This window comes from Halichoerus grypus, chromosome 1 (assembly GCF_964656455.1).
Source record: "Halichoerus grypus chromosome 1, mHalGry1.hap1.1, whole genome shotgun sequence".
In the NCBI taxonomy this organism is placed as follows: domain Eukaryota; kingdom Metazoa; phylum Chordata; class Mammalia; order Carnivora; family Phocidae; genus Halichoerus; species Halichoerus grypus.
Window position 1 is genome coordinate 121,604,084 of NC_135712.1, and position 22,488 is coordinate 121,626,571.

The following is a 22,488-nucleotide window of genomic DNA, read 5'->3' on the forward strand; positions in this document are numbered from 1 at the left end:
GGTTGGTGGGGGAGGTTAAAATCAAATAGCAGGAAATGATGTCTTTTGATGGACTCTCCTTTTTTCCTTGCAGAATTGTTCTGGGGGACGAGTTGGGAAATAGATCATCGATGCACTATTGTCTGATAGGAATTCAAACCGCAATCTATCATCAGATTAGAAAGGTTAAATTAAAAAAAAAAGAAATAGAAGTTGGAAACTGTGAACTGTTGCCTCGAATTCATATCTGATAACTCAGCTGTTTTTGTGATGGAACATTAGAGACATAGAGACATGTGGCCCAGACCGTCTGGCCTCCTCACGGGTGAAATCAAGGTTTTTCTAACTTCCAACTGTGAGTCAAAAGCAATCAGGAGTCAAGGTAAAATTTCCTTGTTTTTCAAGTGAGCTCTAATTGGGGGGTCTTCTGCCCATGCTGAGGTGTCTTGGAGCGCTACACATAGTCGTACTTGGAAGGATGAGATTGTACCTCGTCCTCTGTGTGGACACCCCCTTCGTATATCTTCCTGTTTTTGCTATTGGGCCCAAAGCCAGTGCTGGCCTTGAAGCCTCCAGGCTTGTAGGCGACATTGTGGCCGGAGGCATGATAGGACACGGCTTTGTAGCTGAGAGAAAAAAGAAACATTCCATGACCACAGATGTATTTGGTAAGAGGGCAACCCACTCCGTTTACCCTGGGATGTTTCAGTTTTAGGACTGAAAGTCCAGCATCCCAGGAAACCCTCAGTCCTGGGCAAACTGAAATGGTTGATTGCCCCAGGCTTTGAGACACTGGTTTTTCTCCCTCTGCACTGGAGCAGAATTTCTTGCCTTGTATTAGAGCCGGTAATTAGCGACTAGTGAGTTCCTTCTGTTAATCAATTAAAATAAAGCTGAACCAGAAACAATGTCCAGGGGAACATGGTTATGCCAGAAAAATCACAGAATTTGTGAGCTGGAAGGCACATACACGAAGCCCATCTCCTCTAATCTGCTCAGTTTATGGATGAGCTAACAGAGAAGGCAAATGATTTACTAGAAGTCACAGGACTAGTTAGCAGTAGATCCGGCCCAGGATCCAGGTCTCCCAGCTCCAGGTCCATGTAGCGGGGTACAGTGGGGTTTCTCTGCAGCGGGACTTTGGCTTGCAATAGATGCCTCTTTGTCGTGAGGGCCTCTCCTGTGCATCATGGAAGGTTTAGCAGCATCCCTGGTCCCCACCCACTAGATTCCAGTATCACCCCCACCCCACCCCAAAGCTGCAACAATCAAGAGTCTTCAGCTGTTGCCAAATATCCCCTGGTGGGCAGAATTGCTTTCAGCTGAGAACCACTGAGTTACAGAATCCTGAAGTCAGAGGGAACCTACCGCGATATTTTTTTTTCTCTCAAACAGGATCATTCCTAAATCGGCTCAGCTGAAATGTTCCTATTCTGTTCTTTAGGTTCCCCATAAAAGAGAAGGTTCAGCATCATTTAGTTAATAAGTTCTTCCATAAACCTACACTGATCATTCTGGCTGCAAATTATACTTTAAAATGGACTCGGATTAAATGTCTGATTGCACTGGGATGGGGAGACTCACTTGGTTTCCTCAGGCGCCAGGCCCCGGCAGGCGATGCACATCATCACACCCCCAATTAGTGTGAGGCCCCCGGCGACCCAGCCCACGAACAGAGCCGAACCAAAGGTGTACCTGAAGGGGAAAATGAGACGATGAATGTGGGCAACTCAACCCTCCAGGCTCCACCTACTGCACTTGGCCACACGCATCCTCTCTGTCAGCTCTTTTGGGTTCCACACCCATCCCCGCCCGTGCCGCTGAACACACTCTCCTTTGGGTCATGGCCAACTGAATGAGGTGCCCTAGAGAACAGAATCGGGACTGAAGCTAGTCAGCAAAACAGCAGTGGGATTCTCGGGCCCCTAGCATCACTCAGGCATGGAATTAATTATAAGTCTCTAATCTCAGAGAAACATCTCTGGAAATCCACCTCCCTCCCTATTGTCATTGGGAGTGTCTCAAAGGTTTGGCAAGAGGAATTTGAGAGATGTGGAATCAGTCTGAAGTTATTATTTCTGAAGGAATTTTGGAGTTCTTCCTGTGGGCCAATAAGCTTTCATCTTACCTATCAAGTACCCTGGTAGCCGTCCATGCAGGTAGGAGCATTATCTTCAGAAAGAACTAATGTGAAGTGACCACTCATTCTTTCATTTATTGTTTACGCATCTGTTCAACAAGTATTTATTGAGCTCCTACTACGTGCCTGACACTGCCCAGGCACTGGGACACAGGGGCGAACAAGATAGACACAGACTCCACTTACCCAGTGGTTCTGTTCTAGCCCACACTGAAGCTTAAACCTGTGGTCATCTGACTCCAAAGTTGATACCCTTCCCCTAGGAGGGATGCCTCCATGGGACTCGTTACCTCTGAGCAGGATTGTCTGAGAACAAAGTGTCCTGAGAATAAAATAATTCTGATTCCAAATGGACCTTTGTGGGTGGTGAACACTGTGACCAAAAAGTGTTAGGAAGTCGGGGCGCCTGGGTGGCTCAGTTGGTTAAGCGACTGCCTTCGGCTCAGGTCATGATCTTGGAGTCCCTGGATCGAGTCCCGCATCAGGCTCCCTGCTTGTCAGGGAGTCTGCTTCTCCCTCTGACCCTCCCCCCTCTCATGTGCTTTCTCTCTCTCTCATTCTCTCTCTCTCAAATAAATAAATAAAATCTTAAAAAAAAAAAAAGTGTTAGGAAGTCAATGGGTATTTTAGTGTTAGCTGGTAACTTTCCCTTCCCTAAGCTGGTGTCTCCTAGAGCCCTGCAGAAAAGGAGAGCTCAGCACAGTGGATACCTGCCCGTGGAGGTTTTCCCCTTGGGCTCATCAAGGAGCATGGGACTGTTTGTGGAACACCATGAATCACTGGTATGTTTAAAAATCACAAACTAAGAACATTATACCAGTAGTTGGAAGACAGAAATATGTGTGCAGACCTCTGCAACCTAAGAAAATAAGATATTTTGGATGTGCTTAAAAAGTACACACATTTTAGCAGGATCAAAGTAAGCCATATAAGCAATATAAGCCTGATGACCAAGTGTAATATAATATAAAAGTTGGTGATTAATTCAGGTTATAAAAGGAAATGTTTAGGCTAATACGAAACACCTCACAAGCTGCATATAGCATGAAGGCAGGCAGTTTGTAGCTCAGGTACACTCAATGCAGCAATAGCAGAAGATGGGATACCAGAAAGCCAAATGGGGTACCAGAAAGCCCCTTCAACTGATTGCCAAGATCTCTCTTGGCAGCTGTGCTGTCTTGTGTGATTTCTGGGTAGAGAGGATGAGAAGACAGAAAGAAGGGAAAAGCTGCACCCATCCATGGAAGAAGGCATTCAGGAGGCCTCTCATAATCCTATAGTCTCGATCTCAGGACTGAATTTGGCTGCCCAAGGGACGGGGCAGGTTCTAGGGAGATGGTGTGGGAGAATGATGGAGGGCATTAGTCTAGGTGCCAGTTGGGTGGGTGACTCCTCTGGGCAGAGGCAGTGACCCTAGGTACCCAAATACTCCAGATAAGGTGGAATCTTCTAAGTAGGCTGACCAACCATCCTGATTTGCCCATGAAAGAAGAGTTTCCCAGGATATGGGACTTTCAGTGCTAAAACTGGTAAAGTCCCAGGAAACCCAAAATGAGCTGGTCAGCATACTTCTCAGTTGTCCTTGTAACCAAGAGATGATGGAAAGATCACAGAGGAGGATGGGGGGAGCTTATGGGGATCATTTCCTCCTCTCCTGAAACAAAGCGGGAACATGGATTGGGACTAGAGTTCCAGGGAGCCAGAGAGTAATGGATTCATCACATCTTCATCCCCTGTTTGTATCCCACGATGGTGTGGCTGGAGAAATACCAAGTGTATCCACTCCAGAGATGATGGGTCACTTAGATATGATATTTATATCACTCTCTCAGAATCAGATCTTTCTTCCTCAAGCATTTGCTGCTGCTTCTTGCTTTGAAATACATCCCTTTGAAGTGGCTAAATGAATATGGGTGTCGGAATTGCTCTTCCATCATTTAAAAGTTCTACCCTCCTTCAGACACCTTCTCCCTCAGCTAGACCATAACCTCCATGAGGATGGGGACCTTGTCTTATCCCCAGCACTCAGAACAGTTGCTGGCCCACAGCAGGTACTCCATACATTTGTAGAATGAATGCATGTGTGAATGAGAGGAAGACGCAGCTGTACAAGGAAGACACATAACATTGCTCTTCTCACCTGTACTGCACCTTGCTCAATTCTACTCAAGCTTTCACCTGTCCCTAGCCAGGTTCCCATCATGACCTGGAGATGCGGGTTGAGGCTCATTTACATGCCTGGGCTAATAGTGCCTGTTTCATTGCCACCACAATGGGGCTTGTGTAAGCATGCTAGATAAATACTGTGAACTGTCACTGTATTTCAATGCAAATGTCAGCTCAGCCTCAAGTCATAGCACCAAGGATATTTCACTGAAATGAAGTTTATGAATTTACAGATCATAGTTGATTTATGATATGGCATGGTTGCCTCTGATAAATTTTTGCTCTTTCAGGCGCTGACAGTCACATTAGGCATATGTGTTTAATAGGATTTTTACAGCAATATTCACCACAGAATACTAAGACTAGATTAGGAGGTTACCTGGTCTGAACGGTCTGCACCATCCCACCCATGCCGGTGTACATGTTAGCTGTAGACATCCAGAAGTTAGTAACCAGCATGTTGGCAAATACAGATACTCCGGCGATTGCACAGAGACCTGCGGGACAAGAACGAGAAAGCTCTAGAGTCAGCTTTAAAGGGATCACAATGTTTCTGAGGCAATGTGTGCTTAAATGAGTTTAGATGAGCAGGCTGGAGAACATTCCATTCCTGTAACAGAATGGCTAATCCAAGCATTGATATTGAATTCCCACTATGTGCTAGACATTGTGTTAGGTGCTTAGACTCTCTTATCTCTCTAATTGTGGAAGGATTTGTATGTGTGCAGAAAGAGATTTTCCATGCATCTTGGGACAAGAGATTAATAATACAAATATTTTGGGCCTGGTCTTTTGATGATGTCAAGTGCTCTTCCTTTAAAATCATTTTTCTAAAGTCTTACCAAAATAATGCCTTTAGGGACTGAGTCACATGACTCCCTTAGGATTGAGAATCTCTTCTAATAAAGTGGGGTGGCAGCTAAGGGGGACCTTAACACTCATGACAATTCTGTAGCACATAATTGGGTCCTAATCTTAGATCTTGAATCCCAGTGTGTAAAGCTCTGATCCATGTTCAAACCATGCTCAGTAGGGAGAAGCCGTGTTTCCTCTGCCAGAATGATTTTGCTTTGACACTCCCAGAAGCCCATTTGAGAGAGGGAACCTCAGCTCCTTGTTCACCTGAGATGATGAACATGATCCCAGAGGTCAGTGTCATGTTGGCTTTGGCGGAGTCCTCCATGCTGCCAATGCGGATGCACTTCAGGGCAAAGATGGACACCAGGAGGCTGATGGCACCCAGGACGATGCCCACGATCATCAGGGCTCGCACTGCCTGCAGCATGGCTGTGGGACAAGGGACAAGACACAAGCTGACAGATAAGACCACCTCCACATGACTGATTAGGCTTTGGTTCAATAAAATAAAGCAATCACAATCAACAAGCACCAAATTCCTGAGAAATAGCAAGTCCATAAACTGTGAACTTTGTCATCGCCAGGGGATGTGGAATTGTGAGAAATGCAAAACTACCATGTACAATCCTCTGATTGTTGAAGGACCTGCACACAGTTGTCTGTAGAATGAGAACATTGTGGAGCTGGGACAGCCAATGGAATTTAGCTATTTCATTTCCTCATTTTAAAGCTTGATAATCTGCAGTCTATGTAGAGGAAATGGCTTGACCAAGGTGCCATGAAAAATTATTGACAAAGCTTACAGTAAAACTGTGTGGCTTTGACTTCTAACCCAAACATTTTTTTCCTCTAGTCTTTTCATATGGGCTCAAAGCTTCATATTGTTGTGTCCACTTTAGGAAAACCCAATATTCACTTATAGCATGTAATGAGCAAGGTTATTAGGTGATATATCAAGGGCACCATATTTTTGTCTCTTTCCAAAGGGACTACTACAGTCAGGATGAGCTGTAGGTTTTAGGTGTATATGTAAAGACTGCTATATCAATCACAGGCCTTTCAACACAACCAGTTTATCAGCAGTCCCTTCTCAGGAAGCAATGGAAACTGTAGGTCCTGCTGGGACTCTCCAGCAGTGACCTCTCTTCCAGATATATCCACAGTGGTTTCTAGTGTGTCCTTAATATGCAGTGACTCATCTCAACAGTTTTTTCTAAGCTCCTATGACTAGGCACAGGGATGACAGTAATTAATAGGTCAGAAATGGTCTCTGCACTCATGGATCTTATGTCAAAGTGGGGAAAGACAGTCATTAAACATGCCCACTATAAGCATAATGCATTTTACAAAAGAAAGACAAATGAGTCCTTGGTGTTCTCCAGAGGGAGAGGCCCCAAACATGGGTATTTCTGGTAGAGCAGAACTGAAGAATTGTGTGAAGCAAAGCAGAAAGCTCTGTCCTACCCTAGTTATCATAGCCAATTGTTACTTTTTGATTGAAAGCTATTAGTGGCTTTTCGGATATTAAAAAATTTAATCCACAGTAAAAAAAAAACAAAACCCTGCAATGCAGATGATACAATTACCTCCATTTTAGAGTTGAAGAAACTGAGAGTCAGAGGTTAAGGAACTTGCCCAAGGACACATATCAAGGGACAAGCAAGAGCCGGGGGTCAAACCCAGAACTATCTCAAAATGGTTACTTTCCCCATCATAGTACATCACTTTGAGGTACCTAATCCTGGAAAAGCAGGCTGCCATCAAGGTAAGGGGCTCTGTAAGCACCTAAGAGAATGTATCCTCCAAACTTGGAGACTCAGCCATGAAATATCATCCCCTCAAATGGATGCTAAAAATGTATAAAGGAATATTCTCTAAAAATCATCTCAGGGAATAACCTGTCCCAGCAGATTATTTCTAAATGTGACTCTCAAGACAAGGAATTTCCTGGGAGGAATTTCTCTCTAATCTCTTCAGGAAGATTTCCATCTCAAATATGGCCAATATCACTGGAGCTGCCAGCTTATTCACTCTAAGGTGTGTATTACAAAGCAACTGGTTATGATGCGAGAATCGACAATCAATGCAGTCTATTGAAAAAGGAGAGGTAGATCATGCAGAACTCAAGAGCCTTCTGCATTCAAGAAGAATGGAGGCCTGGGCAACTTTCTCACCAGGTGTCTCTCTGTGTGGAGATGGTAGTATTCAGCCACTCTAGTTCTACGCCACTTGATTCTGATTCTCTTCTCCCTGAAGAAACTTCTGATTTTAACTTTGCTTCTCTGCTGAGAAGAGAAATCTACACATAGCCATCATCAGTCTTGGTCCTATTGGCAACTATATTAGCAGGGTAAATATGCTGGTTTATGGTGTGGGTCGATTCTGCAGGATCTGACCATTCTTTCCTGGGAGAACTGAACTGATTAACATTGGCATCTTGAGATTACAGTTGAGTTCTCATGCCAGAGCCACAGTGACCCTAGTAGGGCAAAGAGAACTCAGGAGGGCCTTGGAGTGGCCCTTGGATCTACTCCTAATATAGGAGGGCTCTAGAGTGTCACCTGTGTTCTCTAAAGCCTTGCTCAATGGCTTTGCTGGCCCTACGGGATACTGGGAACGAACACCCTACCCGGTTCATTCCCTTATTAACAAATGCAAGTGTGTGTTATCTACTTGTGTACTCATTTACATTTTTGTGTTTGCATCCAGCACATGTTGGTATATGCTCATAGTCATATGTTACATAATCATACAACTCATCCATGAATTCATTCATTCATCAAGTATTTTAAAGCTCAAATTCTCTACAAAACCCTTTGTCAGATGCCGTAGGAGGTATAAAGTTTCATGGAAAATAATCACTGCCTTCAAGCAGTTTAAGACCTGGGAAGATCATATTTTTACTGGAAATCCTGAACCTCAAATTTCTTTCAACTTTGGGGATACCTTGGCTAAGTAATAATAGACCCACTTTCTCATAGTTGCTCATGATATGGTTCTAGTTCTCTTTAACACATATAATTACACCACAAGCCTGGTTCAGGACAGCTATGGTGAGGACATCTCGGCGGCAGCCCCAGACTTCAGGAAATATCCTCCAGGCTATACTGATATGTATGTTACTACCAGAAAACTGGACATATGGGAAGAGAAAGGGACTTGACTTTCTCTTCATCTTATCCCCATGGGCCTCTTGTGGGCTTCAAATCCACCCAGAAACCCATTGGAGGTTTTAAACACTGCTCTCATTCTGACATTTTAAGCCTTAAACTATTCAGAGAACAAAATCACTTATCCCTTTTGAGGACCACCTGGCAAGGCATCTGGTTAAAACAACCAAAAACCAATCAACCAACCCACCAACCAAACAAAAACCAAATAAACAATATTAACGAGGCAAGATAAAGGGTGTCCCTCCTTCTACAAAAACATTACATTTCTCCCGGACTCTTGGTGTGGGTGGAGTCATCGGCTCTTTTGACTGAGTAGTTTTAATGTTTGTTCCTGAAAACATAACACCAGGTGGCCGTGGCTGAGGCACAGGGTCTTGCCTGACATTGTTGGATTAGAAGACGAGACGGGCAAGTGGGAGGTGAAAGCACGGTGGGCTTGCCTCTTGTGGAGAGTTGCTGCTGCTGCGCCATGGGAGCCCTTGGGTACGGGAGCCCTGGCCAGCCTGTCCTGGTCAGCCTTGGCCTCAGGCTCTCAGAGGCCCTCTTGCCTCTGCTGGGTCACGTTTGCCTGACAAGGCCTTATTTCTTTCCTGCTCTCTGGATTTCGGATGAATGCTGGCACCTGCTTTGAACCAACGGTCAACCTTCACCCTGAGCACTTTTTATTTCTTAGACTCTGTTTCTAGCTTACTCCTACCCCTTTCTTTTAGCCTGTGGTCAGAAAAGACACAACATTGTTTTATATCTTGAGGGACCACGTCCAGAGTCCCAACAGTGGGCCTGGATGGATGGACCAAGGTCTGCCTTGCTTTGGAGATTCCTGGAGGGGCTCTTCTGAGAGTGGGAGCTGTGATGGGGGCAGCTTCCAGGAAGTGGGAGGAAATGTTCTCCACCACTCATTGCTAGAAACCCCTTATGTCTAGTAATGACCATGGAGATGCATGCGGGTGACCTCAACTTCCTTTCCCTCTGGAAGATTCTACCATCTGGAGTTCTAATCCTTCATAGATAGGTAACCAGAGAAACTGCTCCCAAAGGAGGTAAGTTTCTCTTTTAGCCACTCTGTCTCTTATTTGCTATTCCAAGCAAGAGGCATATAGGCTTATCAGCTGATAACAGGTGAGTCAACGGCTCTATAGACTGATTCCCTGCACCAAAGGTGTGACTACAGCATTCTTTCCAGTGAACAATGAGGCATTATCGGGCTTGAAGGGTGGACGGGATTCAGGGCTGACAGAAGCAAACAGAAAAAATGGGAACTTGGTGTTCCCTCCCTGTTGCAAAATATCTAATTCCCCCAAACCAGCTATGGACTGACAGGCGAGGTGCCTTTGGGTGTGGTTCCCAACCCTGGTTGTACCTTAGCATCCCCTGGGGGAACTTCTAAAGAAATGTTAAATGTTTTACCTCCACCCCTAGAGATTTTCATTTAATTGTTCAAGAACATAAAATTTCAAGGAATAATCTGGGAAAACAGCCCTCCAGAGGGCTCAGGAGGAGGTGCTTAGAGTGGCTGGCGAGTTGAAACAGTTCCCAATGGCTGACATCCCTGAGCTAGATGGGGATGGGCTTATGAGACAAAGGCCTGATCTGGGGCTTTTGTTAGTGGCAGTTAGAGAGGACCCACGCTTCAGGCACAGAGTGGCTTCAGATTGGAGGCAGGGAGGGCTGATGGAGGATTCCAAAGAAGGGGAGCCCAGAGGAGGGAAGTCTGAGGCCAGACCTCAGAGAATAGGTCCTTCAGAACAAGGTGGGAGGGGCCTAGATTCTCCTGAGATCTCAGGGAACCAATATGGAAGTCCTTTGTATCTTGTGAAATCCTACAGAACAATGTGAGCCAGGTAAGTGTCGTTAGGCAAATCTTTTAATCTCACTGAAGCCGAGTTTCCTCAGCTCTGGAGTGGGACAGAGCTATCTCTTGCATAGAGATGTCATGAGCACCAGATGCTACTTGGCACCAGCATAGAACTAAGCCAGGCTCAGCAAATACCAGAAAAGAGAAAAAAAGAAGAGAAAAGAAGTTCTTTCTCTCTCCCCACATGGCTTTGGTTGGTACTAACTGCATAAACCTGAATCTTCTCACATGGTGATAAAATATGGTTGAGGATCTGAGAAAGCCATGCATGAGGGAATATGAGGGGCCAGAGGGGAAGAAGATTTGACAAGAGTAGGAACAGTAAGGCCTGGACCAAGACAGGCGGGAAGATCAGGAAAAACGGACTCAAGATCTGGCTGGCAATGAAGAGGGGAGCAGGTGAGGGGTGAGGCTGGGGCGGTGGTGTCCGCCTTCATTGCCCTTCCTTTTCAACTCTCAGGTGGGGTCCAACTACGTGACTCTGGCCACGTGTGTCCCTACCAAGAAATGGTGCCCACCACTGACCAGCCCATGCTAGAGCATGATACTCTGTGTGGGGCTGCCCCTGCTATCCAAGTAACAGCCTCCACAATCACAAGCTGGGGAGGCCTTCTGATTCCTGGGTCTGCATCGGGCAAGCAGCCTCATTTCATGCCTCAGACACAGATCCTCTCTGGCTTGTAGATGTGTGCTCAGTTCTCTGTGGGATCTCCTTGAGACACACATTAGTGTGTACACGTTTAGATGTTTGTCCACGTATTTAAAAAGGCATGTTTGGGCTAAAATATGTTTCTTTTGGGAAGAAAAGGAAAGCAGCTTGAGCAAAATCCAAGAGGCTCCCCCAGATTTCATTTCAAGTTTATAACTAACTTGTAATCACTCTCCCTCTTAGGGCCAGTTTCTTCCACCAGACGTTGGGCAACGACAAGCTGGTTTCACAGGATCCTGCACACCGGACTTAATGTGAAACAGTAGCCAATAGTAAGGAGAAATAAAGCAGGTGGCTCCTTTAGAAAAGATGCTGAAAAGCAGTTTCATATTTTTTCCTTTATGGATTTTTGCTTTAGATTTTGTAGAATTATTTCCTGGGTTAAATGTGATATCGTGAAAACCCCCATTCCTGTGCGTGTAAATATGATTGCCAGGTTGATGGGAAACTCCCTAGCTTTCCAGTAGCTGTTGTTTTTTCACACTGCAGTAGAAAGGGGCAAATGTAGCCAGTTGTATGTAAAAAGAGAAAACAAGACCCTCAGTGCCTGCGAAGGGGCTGGAAACCAGTGATGTGCCCAGAACACAGGTGGAATGGGGGATTGAGAGGAGAAAAACAGGACCCTAAATAATCTCTACTTTGGGTATTTGGATTCATAAAAGATGCTGGAGAAGAAAGAAACCCTGGAAGATCAAATGTCCTAACTCTTTGAGAGCTTTGGGTGATGTAGACAAGGCAGTAATGATTTTTTGACACCAAGAGTCAGATCTTGTAAATGGGTTGCAGAGCACTTTCATACAGATGGCTTATTGTGAGGCATTCCACAGATGGGGATAGCAAGGTCAAGAGACGTAGCTGGTCAAGCTATGCTCTTAATCCCAACTCACTTGTCTCTAACTGTGGGGCCCTGCCATGGCACCAAATTCAATCCAAATATTTGCAAACACATTAGAAAAAACATTACTTGGGGCGCCTGGGTGACTCAGTTGGTTGAGCGTTTGGCTCTTGATTTCGGCTCAGGTCATGATCTTGGGGTTGTGGGATCAAGCCCCATGTCGGGCTCTGTGCTCAGTGGGGAGTCTGCTTGAGATTCTCTCTCTCCTTCTCCCTCTGCTCCTCCTCCTGCTCTCTGTCTCTCTCAAGTAAATAAATAAATAAATCTTAAAATAAACCAAAACATTACTTGACCATGACATCATCATGAGACCAGGGACATGGTCTTTGCCTTCTCTCCACCGTGCTCTTTGACTGCCCTCCCCCCCCCACCCCACTGTCTCCAGGGTGGGGGATAGGGAATGACACACAGGTCATCCATTCTTTAAATTTGGTACTCCTAATTGTGCATTTGTGATGATATGACGATAAATGGGTCAAGGTGCTGGTGTACCCTCTGCTCTTATTGTGCTCAAGTGCACACCAATCTGTTCAATGTTAGAGGCGGCCCTTCTAGCTGGAATGTGAAGCAGGGCCTGAGCATGGGCAGGGTAAAAAATGCAGACTTGAAGCTTTACGGCCTCATGTTCATTTCCCACTTCTGCCATCTTCTGTCCATGGGAGCTTGGGCACCTTACTTTGTCTCCCTATCTGAGCCTCAGTTTCTACTTTTGTAAAAACAAAGCTAATACACATTTCCTTGTATTGCTGTGAAGATTAAACTGGAGGGTCTATGTGCAGTCCAATAAATGGTAGCTGTTTTTATTTATGGGCACTGTCCTTGGAGAACTACATACTACATTAACTGTTTGGAATACAATGAGAGGGAATCTTGGGCTATTCATTATACAAAGCTGGTCATATACAGGTAAACAGTCCTGCTACTACCACCACTATGTCACTAATCTGTCTGTAGGTTACATAATACATAACACAGTTGAATGGAATTAAATTATTCTATGGCTATAAGTTCCAACTAAATGTGATACATTTTTATCAGATGAATGAAGGGTTATGTGAGATTTTGGAAGAAAAGAGCTTATCCTTAGGAAGAACTGAGTAATTGGTAGTGATACTATGATTGTTAACTAAAGTATTACAATGGTATCTGCCTCATGCTTTCATAGTACTTTAAAGCTTACTTCTCTGCTCGAGGGTGGTATTCCCCTGAGTTCTAGGTCAAAATTAAACTCTCTGCAACCTTCCATTTCTGTTTTTAGGCATTTCACCCAGGTCCTCTGCTTCAAGTCTCTCTTCCCTATGCCCCTTGTCATGCTCAAGAAAATGTTTTCAGCAGTTGTTCTTAATGGCCAAGTCCCCTATAGGTGCTAGGTCTTGGGTGGTTAATATTACCTCTTTCTGCTTCCTCAAGAGCCCCACAAATGTCCACCAGCCACCCACTGGACTCCTCTCTGGCTGTTCCATCTTCTTATATTTCAGCCTTTAGTTTTGGAGTGTCTTTTAACGTTTTCCTTCTGGCAATCTTCCTGTCCATCCCTTACTTTAGTCAGCCAAATATTTTATTTTATTATATTATATTTTATTTTATTTTATTTTATTTTATTTTTGAGAGAGAGAGTGCATGTGATGGGCAGGGGAGGGGCAGAGGGAGAGGAGACTCTTAAGCAGGCTCCACATCCAGCATGGAGCCCAACGCTGGGTTCTCGATCTCAGGACCTTGAGATCATGACCTGAGCTGAAATCAAGAGTCAGCCAGGGGGCAGAGGAATAGTAAGAGATAAGTCAGGCAAGGTGAGGGATATAGGAGGGCATGGGTATCAGGCTGTCATGTCTGCACCTAATTAAGCTGTGAATGGGGGAACCATGAGAAGGTTTGGGTTTTAAAATATCTAGGGAGATGAGAACTAGGAACTGGAAGCTGGTGATTGGAAGGTTCTACCCCACCATCTGCCACAGTCAAAGGAGTAAACACTCTAAAGAGAGGAAGGATGGAAAGCAGACTGAGAAAGACTAAGAGTGAGAGGGGGTAGTACAATTTATTCTTTTAATTTGGTTGTCAGTGACCCAGGGAGAGACAGAATTTGACAATGATCAGAATCATGAGATTTTCTAGGAAGGAGAATATAAGCCTAAGTGAGGAGGAGAGATGAAAGAGGCAAGAAGGACAGGGGCTGATCAGCGGGGATGACCAGACTGGCTGGTGTGGGGTCCCATGTGTGGAAAGAAACAGAATGAGTGAGAGACTGGTAATGTGTGGTGGGGCCCTGGGCGAACGTTACTGGGTATGAAGTCATGGAATGTCATCCCTTAATTTTGAGTATGAGGTCAATCCTTTTCCTTCACCTAAATAGTTAAAATGAGATAGGGCTAACAGCTCAACCATCCATGTTTGCACCTTCTGCCTTCTGACCTCTCCCCTCACACCAGAGCATAATCCCTCCTCCGAGGCTGTCTTCCCTGCGGCCAGGTCCTACCTGCCGTGTTTCCCTAAGCAGGTCTCAGTCAGTGATCCTGCTGGGCCTGCAATACAAGTGGCTTCCAGGGGCGCCTGAGTGGCTCAGTCGGTTAAGCGTCTGCTTTTGGCTCAGGTCATGATCTCAGGGTCCTGGGATCAAGCCCTGCATCCATCTGGCTCCCTACTCAGCGGCGAGTCTGCTTCTCCCTCTCCCACTCTCCCTGCTTGTACTCTTTCTTTCTCTCTCTGTCAAATAAATAAATAAAATCTTAAAAAAAAAACAACCAAAAAACAAGTGGCTTCCAAAAATGCAGTAATTACCCCGATTCTACTCTGTCACCCATCTTCTACTTCTTTCCAAAAATGAAGATATATTGGTTGAATTGCTTTTCGTAATTCAATTTCAAGGGCTGCACAGGCTCTTACCAGTGTCGTGCAAATTTATTTCCGCCTACCTGCTCACAAGGTGCTTGTTTCAGAGCGGCAAACCTAACACTATTCCCTTCCTCACCAAACTCATATCTTGGCCACTCCTCAGAGCCACTGATTAGACTGGCTTTTTATTTTCTTTTTGCCCACCCTCTTTCTTTAAATACAAGTAGCTCCCAGAATATCTAGAATGCAAAGTTCCTATGTGCATATTTGAAATAATAATTTGTATTAAAAGCAGGGGTTTAACATACTTCATTTTCAGAGGTGAAATTATGTCACATTTATAATTATATTTATATTGTGAGATTATTATAATTATAACTTTATAATATTCTGGCATACATTGTTTTTTAGGAGTGCATACTAGAACTTCTCAATACAAAGCAAGAAAAAGGATATTTATAATTGAATGGCAATATATATTTTCTGGCGCCTACAGAGACTCCAACTTTTCAAAGAAAAATTGAATTGAATTGAAAATGAAAGGAAATGAGCTCTCAATCAACGTTTTTGGCTAGAAAAAAATACTTACCACCCTACTTCCTTCCTCCCATGTACGTGCAGTCACATGCACATACATAACACACGATTTTCTCCTTTGAGGAACATTAGTCTATTCTAGCATCCCGAGCACAGCATGCATGCCCTAACAATAGATCCCCCCCTTTTTTTAATGCCCCCGTACTTCCTTTGATTTGAGTATGAATTCTCCGATTTTCTCCCGTGTGACTATAGCCCTCTTTGTCACGGGGCCAACTTTTCTCATTCACACCTTTTATTCTGAGCCAATGCTGCGAGGGTCACACCCAGAGGTGGGGAGCGCCGCTCAGTCCCCGGTGCTGCAGGCCATCCCCTCCCCAGCCCTCACCTGCTCGGTACCCCCCCCCCCCCCCCCCCCCGCCTACCTGGAAGGCCCAGGATGGTGAAGTAGGGCCGGCACTCCGTGAACCCTGAGCTCTGCCTCACGCAGCTCCGCCAGAGCCCCTCGTACTGGAACACGGAGGTGACGGGGTTGTCATACAGGTCCTGAGTGCTCCACATGTCCATCCCCGTGGCGGCGATGCAGCCCGCCAGGCCCAGGAGGGACAGGAGGAAGCCCACCACTTGGCACGTGGTGGTGGACATGGCCTTAGCCCGCGTGCCCTCCGACCGCGGGCTGAGGACCTACTGCGCCTTCCTCCTGTGCCGGTGTGGGTGGGCGGGCTGTGCTCCTGAGCCCGGCTGCCCTAATCAGATGGTTGCCCTCAGCTCTTGGTGTTTGCTCACAGTGTTTTCCTTAGATAGTTCAGTTTCACTCTTGGTTCAAGGGCATTATTTTTTCATTTGTTAGGGTAGCCGCCCCAAGAGGCACTTGTCCTACCGAGCTGCGCGGGCCCAGCTGGTTTGAGAGCAGAGCGGTCCGAATGGACACTCTGCCCAAAGGCCAAGCAGCCTCTCTCGGGTCCCTGGCTCTGGCTCTGCCCCCTGAGCTCGCCGGCCACCACCTGGGGAGAAAGCTGACCAGTCCAGCACCCCAACAAGCTTTTTCCTTTAGGCTCTGCTCATCACAGGAGGCCCTAGGAGTCTGCGTCTTAAACCAGACTCGGTATTTTCTCCTCACAACTCATAAACTACTTTTCATGTACATCTTTCCATTTTGCCCTTACAGAAATGGGTAGAGTAGGTATCATTATCCCACACCCATATGTATTTTGAGGCAAGTGAGGTAGATTAAGGAACTTGTCCAAAGGGCCTTGAACCACAGATGCATTCAAGTCAGCAAAGATGGAGCTCCAGTCCCCACTTTTGGTCTGGTGCTCTTTCTCTATTTCCATGTGGAGTGGGAGAGGTAGGCAAGGTGTCCCCACTTTTGAGAACGGGAAGTCAAATCCTAGAGATCTGCTTTTGTTTTACAGGTATGGAAAATAGGAGGGGAAGAAGTGAGACATCCTGCTGACCTCCATGTTACCCTTTCACTCACACCATGAGAACCACATGGAGACCACATGGCAGACACAGAAGGTTCTAAAAAGGCCAGAGAAGGGCTCAGGGCTGGCCAGGCCCAAGCCCCTGTTCTGGTTACTGAGAGCCCTGGGATCTGCTCCGGACACAGTCACTAACACGCTGTATGCTAGCTGATTTTGTGCAAACTCATCAGCCCCTGCAGGTCATAGTTTCTTCATCTGTAACATTTGCATGCTAAAGTAGAATACTTCATCGCCCTTTCAGATCTCACACACTGTCTTCCACATTTTGCAGAAAAGTTTTCACTACAGTTGGTCAAAATATCAGGAATTATATAATCACGAAAAAGAGAGACCTGACCAGAAATTAGCCATTGCATTTTGCCTACCCAGTTCGATTTTGTAAGAGAATTGATTGACCTGCTACTTCCTGGGGGTCCTGTGTGTCTTGCCTCCGAATTCAGAACCATCTTTTTTTTTTTAAGGTTGGTTCCATGCCCAGCATGGAGCCTAACATGGGGCTTGAACTCACGACCCTGAGATCAAAACCTGAGCTGAAATCAAGAGTCGGACACTTAACCGACTGAGCCATCCAGGCACCCCCAGAACCATTTTAATTATAGCTTCCCCAACTCTGGATCTCCAGGCCTGGAAACACACCCAACATACCAATCTCTAACCTGTACAGGTTCTCCAGGAAACAAGCCTTTGCATCTGGACATTTCAGTGTTATCTTGAGTGCACCCAGCCACTGCTCCCATTCTTTTTTTTCCCCAGCAAACACAGAAAGCAAATATGGAAGGTCTCCCCCTAGTTTGAATGGACTCCACACTCCCCTGAAGTGCTTATCTTGCTTTAGGTTCTGTGATCAGTGTAGAGAGTGAATCATGAGCCAGAAAACTCAAAAAATGAGAGTAAGCAGGAGTTATATCACTTTCATTGAAACAGCGTAGGTGTCTGCTTTCCCTGAACCGAGTTACAAGGCCAAGTCCAAAAGGTGAGGAGGGAGCAACTAGAAGAAGTGCCTGTGGTCTCTGCTGCTGGATGGGGATTGAGTAATTAGATTGGAAAATATTGGAAGGGTTCAAGAATGATTCTGCCACTGTTTCTGTGGACAGAGTCATTTTGCTCTTGTTTCAACCAAGATTCAGGGTCTTTATTTATAAAGAGTTTGGTTTCCAGTTGTTCATTTTATGACATTCGTCTAACACCCACCCCATACCTATAATACCACTGAAATAATAGATGGAAAATTGAAAAAATAAAAGAAATAGGTTATTACAAGTTATCTATTCTCACTCATGGCAGTTTCCCCTCCTCCTTCCCTATGCAAATGCTTTATGCAAAATTTTAAGACCAGGGAAAAACAGTTATTCAGGTAATAACGAATTAGCTTTCTTTCTTGTTTGAAGTGACAGTGACTTTATTTTTTGGGAGAAGGAAAAGTTAATTTAATTTAATTTAATTTATTTATATTTTAAAGATTTTATTTATTTATTTGACAGAGAGAGACACAGCGAGAGAGGGAACACAAGCAGGGGGAGTGGGAGAGGGAGAAGCAGGCTTCCCGCTGAGCAGGGAGCCCGATGCGGGGCTCGATCCCAGGACCCTGGGATCATGACCTGAGCCGAAGGCAGACACTTAATGACTGAACCACCCAGGCGCCCTGGAAAAGTTAATTTTAAAGGATAAACTAAAGCTACCTCTACCTAGTAGAATACTGAATGAAGAGAGAGAAAATGTAAGTCTACACATTTTTTAAAAAATTTAAGTCTACGTACTTTTTAAATGCGAAATAGATATTGGTAGGTTTTAAAACATCTGGAAGATGGAATCTGTCACTTCCTAGTGGGTTTTCTGTGCTATAAAATGAACGGACCACTGCTTCACGGGTCACTGCTGAAGAGTGAATGGGGGTCCACAGAGGAAAATCTGGCTTCCATGTTCCTGCCAAGAGGGGCACTTGTCCAAACCTGATCAGCCCAAGACAGGTTGGCTGTCAGTTATGGGCCTAGTGAAATGATTTTATCTAGGAAGGTTGACTGCCAGTCCTATGCCTAGAGTTTCTCTGGAAGGTTTGGCTGTGCCTGACTTCTGCCCTCTGAGCTTGAGAGTCTGTTCTTGCATTTTGGGGCGTGTGTATCTTCTCAGTGGAAATTTAAAAATTCTGTACTTTCATCTCAGTGACAATGGAAAGGAAATTAAAACGAGAATGTTCCAGATCCTCAGGCTGGCCCCTTATGGTTCATGTTTGTGTTGGTGTTAATGATTATGTTTATACCAGAGGACAGTTAAGTAGTCTCAACTGGTATGTGAACAAAGGGTTCATTCTTGCTCAAACAGAAAATGCAGTCAGGGGAACTTCTTCCCACTTTGAGGTACTGACACTCCACGCTAGGGCCCCTGTGCCTTGGGGTCAACACCCCGCTAGCTTTACCGGCAAGCGTTGCACTGTCCTGTCTTTGCACATACCTGATTGCAACCATCAGTGGCAGTAAATATACGGCAGAGAACTTTCCCTCCCCAATTCCAGAAATAACTGGGTTGATAATCTTAGAGCCATATTTCAATACAACCTTACTTCAAATGAACAAGACCACTGCAAAGAGCTATCGAGCCGCAGAAACCTCATTACCAGGGGTTGCACGTGAGTGTGAGACGTGAGTACCTCAAACTTATTAACACCATTTTGTAAAACAAACCTATGCAAGTAGAGAATCTGTGCTAATGATAAAGTCAAAACACTGAAACAGGTAAAATGCAAAATTGGCCTTGAGGCTATATCTTTGTTAAACTCTAAATGCAAATGAACACTATCCCTAACACCAAACTAATTTTGAAATTTGGATTGATTAATTTTTCAGTGTTATTTATATTACATTTGCAAATGTGCCTTTTGACTCGTAGAAGACATGCATTAGGAATTTAAATCTAGTGTTATACTTGAATACATTAAAATAACATTAAAATAAGTATAACTTAAGTGAACATTGAGGGTCCGTAAGAATTTTTTTCCTTTAAAAGGGATTCCTATAAAATTCTTTTTAAAAAATAGTTCTCTAAACTATCTAGTGACAGGATTTATACACGCTCGTGCGCACATGGACACGCACAGCACTCGAAGGTTCTGAGAGAAGGCCTAACGGGCAGTTTTGGTCTGGCCCAGTTCTAACTCTGTGAGCTTGGGCAAAGTGCTCTGCCGCTCTCAGGCTCTATCTGTGAAGTATGTATGGGGCACGTTGACAGCTATGGTTAGTCCACGACAGCTGCCCAAGGAGAAGTCTGCGTGGGGCTGGGACGCCAGGCTCTGGCGAGGCGTGAGGCTAGGAAGGCCCCTCCACACTGGGGGCTTTTGCTTTGGGTCAAGAGAGATTTCTGTTTGGAGCCCGAGAGTCTCAGGACTCCATATTAGGGCAACCCACTGAGGCGTAGGTGAAGGCGGAACGGGGTCTGAGCCCCGGCTCCCTCTGTGTATGACCTTGGGCAAGTCACTCAGACTTATTTTCCTTGTTTCTAAAAGGGTGATAATAATAGCACCAAGCTCACAGGGTGGTTTGCAAAGGTTACACAAAATGTTGCAAGCCGGTTGTTTACTCAAGTCCTAGTACATTGTTATCCTCCCTTTGTGGAGCAGTATGAACTCCTGAGATGGGTGCTCTGTGTGGCCAGAGGTCAGCTCCAGGCTGATTGCCTCCACCAAGGCCTCTAGCTCTGCATGGACCCAGGTCCTAGTCTCTGGAGAGATCATGAGCTTTTGCATTTGAGGTGAGGGAGACTCAGAGCTAAGGCTGGGTCAGCAGGATACAGGGATGTGGGAGAGGCTCATCTTTGCTCCCGTCCCTAGTGGAGACAGACCTCACTGAATCCGCAGCTGGTCACCCACTGATCTGACTCATGTCCTTTTGTTTATACCCAGTCCCCACCTCTCTAAGAGGGTATTCACTGCCCTCCATAACTGTGCCCACACAAACCCCCTCCTCCAGCCAAGGTCGCTCTTTGATTTTCTTCTAAGTAAGACCTGGGTGGTAGCACCCTCATGCCTTTGCTCATGTTGCTTTTCCTTCTGTGTCTCTGCCTTTTCCAAACCCTACCTGCCTTTTAAGGCTCACTTGTTGTATTTCCTCCTCAGTGGAGCCTTTCCTGAGCACTTCCATACTCTTCTCATCTCTGCAGCACTAGCCCTCCGGCCTCACTTGGCACCTTGTCATACCCAGCCTGGGGTGCACTTTCATAACTTTGAGGGTGCTAGCCCCAAGAATCCTGAGGTTGCAGTGAGCTCTCCATCAGTAGGTGTGGAGTGTATAAAAGAATGATTCACTGTGTGACTTAAGTCTTTACTTGTTACCTTCTGTGTGTTTCTAAGTCTTGACCTATAGTCAGATGGCAAGTTCCTGGAGGGGAAAGCCCCGTTTTCTATTTCTGGTGCTCCCTCCGATGCCCATCTTGGATCAGTGTCCCTCTCAAGACCTTGATGTATATTTATGGAAGGAAAAAAGAACTAAGAAATAAAAATGACAAGTTTATTCACTGTCTTACTCTGTTACATGAGTGAAAGACACTTTTAACATTTCCCCCCTTTTTTTTTTTTACACTTTTACCACCTACTCTTGAGACCTGAATTTTTCTTCAAGTGAAAATGACCAATCTACAAAGCCAACAAACACACAATCCTTCTGTGTTGAATACCAGTCTGGGAAAGCGGGCATCACAGCCCACACACCTTGCCTGCATGGCAGAGATCCCTTGCTGCCGAAGCCCTCTGAGCAGAGAGAGAGAGCACCCTGAATCTGATTCCATGTGGCCAATATTTTCTGGAGGTCAGGAGCCTCGAGCCCCACAGAAGGGGCTCATCCGGCACACCTCAGAGAAACACAGCACTCAGTTCTTTTTCTGTATGTATCTTTTCCCTCTGCCCCTTTCTATTGCTTCTGCGGGCTTAGGCTTCCCTGGAAGCCGGGCCCAGGCACAAAAGAGTCTGGAGATGAAACTCTGTTCATGAGATCCACAGTCCCCATTTCAGGGAGGCGGAATCTTGGGGCTAAAGGAAAGAGGGGGCTAAAGTTGGGCCTCTTGAGTCCTGTTCCTATGTGTGACTGAGTCTCAATGCCATTGCTCACATAGAAGTTGTTTAAACGATGTACCCCTTGGGAAAAACTGGGCACCATCCAGTGAGGGAAACAGGAGCCCTGGCAGCTCAGAAAGCTCCTCTCCCTAAGGTTCCTGCACTCCTGTTCTGACTCTGGAGGTGGTAGTTACTGCTCCTGATTCCCCACGGTCCCTCTGTGGGGCCCCAGGCAGGGGCCTCTATCCCCCTGCCCGCGTGCTGGCACCAGCCCTTACCTGGCAGCCCCAGCAGGGTGAAGTAGCCCCGGCACTCGGTGAAGCCAGAACTCTCTCGGACACATGAGCGCCACAGCCCTTGGTAGTTGAATACAGCTGTCACCGGGTTGTTGTACAGGTCCTGGGTGCTCCACTGGTCCATGCAGGTGGCGGCAATGATGCCCGCAGTCCCGATCAGTGAAACTATGAACCCCAAGCCCTGGCAGGCGGTCACGGCCATGGTGGGGTGCAGCGTTGACACAGAGCGCCACACGACAGAGGGACGGCCCGGTTCTGAGCGTGCAGGGTGTAGGGACGGCGCTTTCTCGGAGAGGCTGGTGCACACGTCACAAACGGGCCAAGCAATGGAGGAGGGGACTCAAGACTGCCACCTGAGCTTGTCCTCCTCCTTTATCTAGCCAAGCCAGATAATTCCCACAACATGGTACCAAGAGCCATTTGTTTTCTACCATATGTACACTCTACTCACTGTTGACCTTCGGAGGGAGTTTCTTTCCTGATTAGCCAGGTTCCCCTCCGTGGAGGGTAAAGCAGGCGTAGAGGG

At 45.8% G+C, this 22,488-nt stretch overlaps 1 protein-coding gene across 2 annotated transcripts; it reads right to left on the reverse strand.

Moving 5' to 3' along the window:
• Nucleotides 1-433: 433 nt before the first annotated feature.
• On the reverse strand, nt 434-22,164 carry CLDN18 (claudin 18). Of its 2 annotated transcripts, none has more exons than XM_036080944.2 (5): nt 21,945-22,164; nt 5,408-5,572; nt 4,665-4,782; nt 1,564-1,674; nt 434-605 (listed from the first exon to the last, which is right to left on the reverse strand). In XM_036080944.2, the coding sequence occupies exons 1-5, from the start codon at nt 22,162-22,164 to the stop codon at nt 434-436; spliced, it is 786 nt and encodes a 261-aa protein (XP_035936837.1). The 2 variants fall into 2 exon arrangements, with proteins under 2 accessions (XP_035936837.1, XP_035936836.1); XM_036080943.2 differs by lacking the exon at nt 21,945-22,164 and adding an exon at nt 15,567-15,786.
• Between the last annotated feature and the right edge of the window lie 324 nt (nt 22,165-22,488).

Bases quoted from the DNA above. Each gene is read 5' to 3' on its own strand.
- CLDN18 (XM_036080944.2), bottom strand. From the start codon at position 22,164: ATGGCCGTGACCGCCTGCCAGGGCTTGGGGTTCATAGTTTCACTGATC. The intron at 5,573-21,944 runs GTAAGGGCTGGT...CTTGTCCCACAG, and splicing joins CACCCTGCTGGGGCTGCCAG to CCATGCTGCAGGCAGTGCGA. The intron at 4,783-5,407 runs GTGAACAAGGAG...CTTGTCCCGCAG, and splicing joins GATCATGTTCATCATCTCAG to GTCTCTGTGCAATCGCCGGA.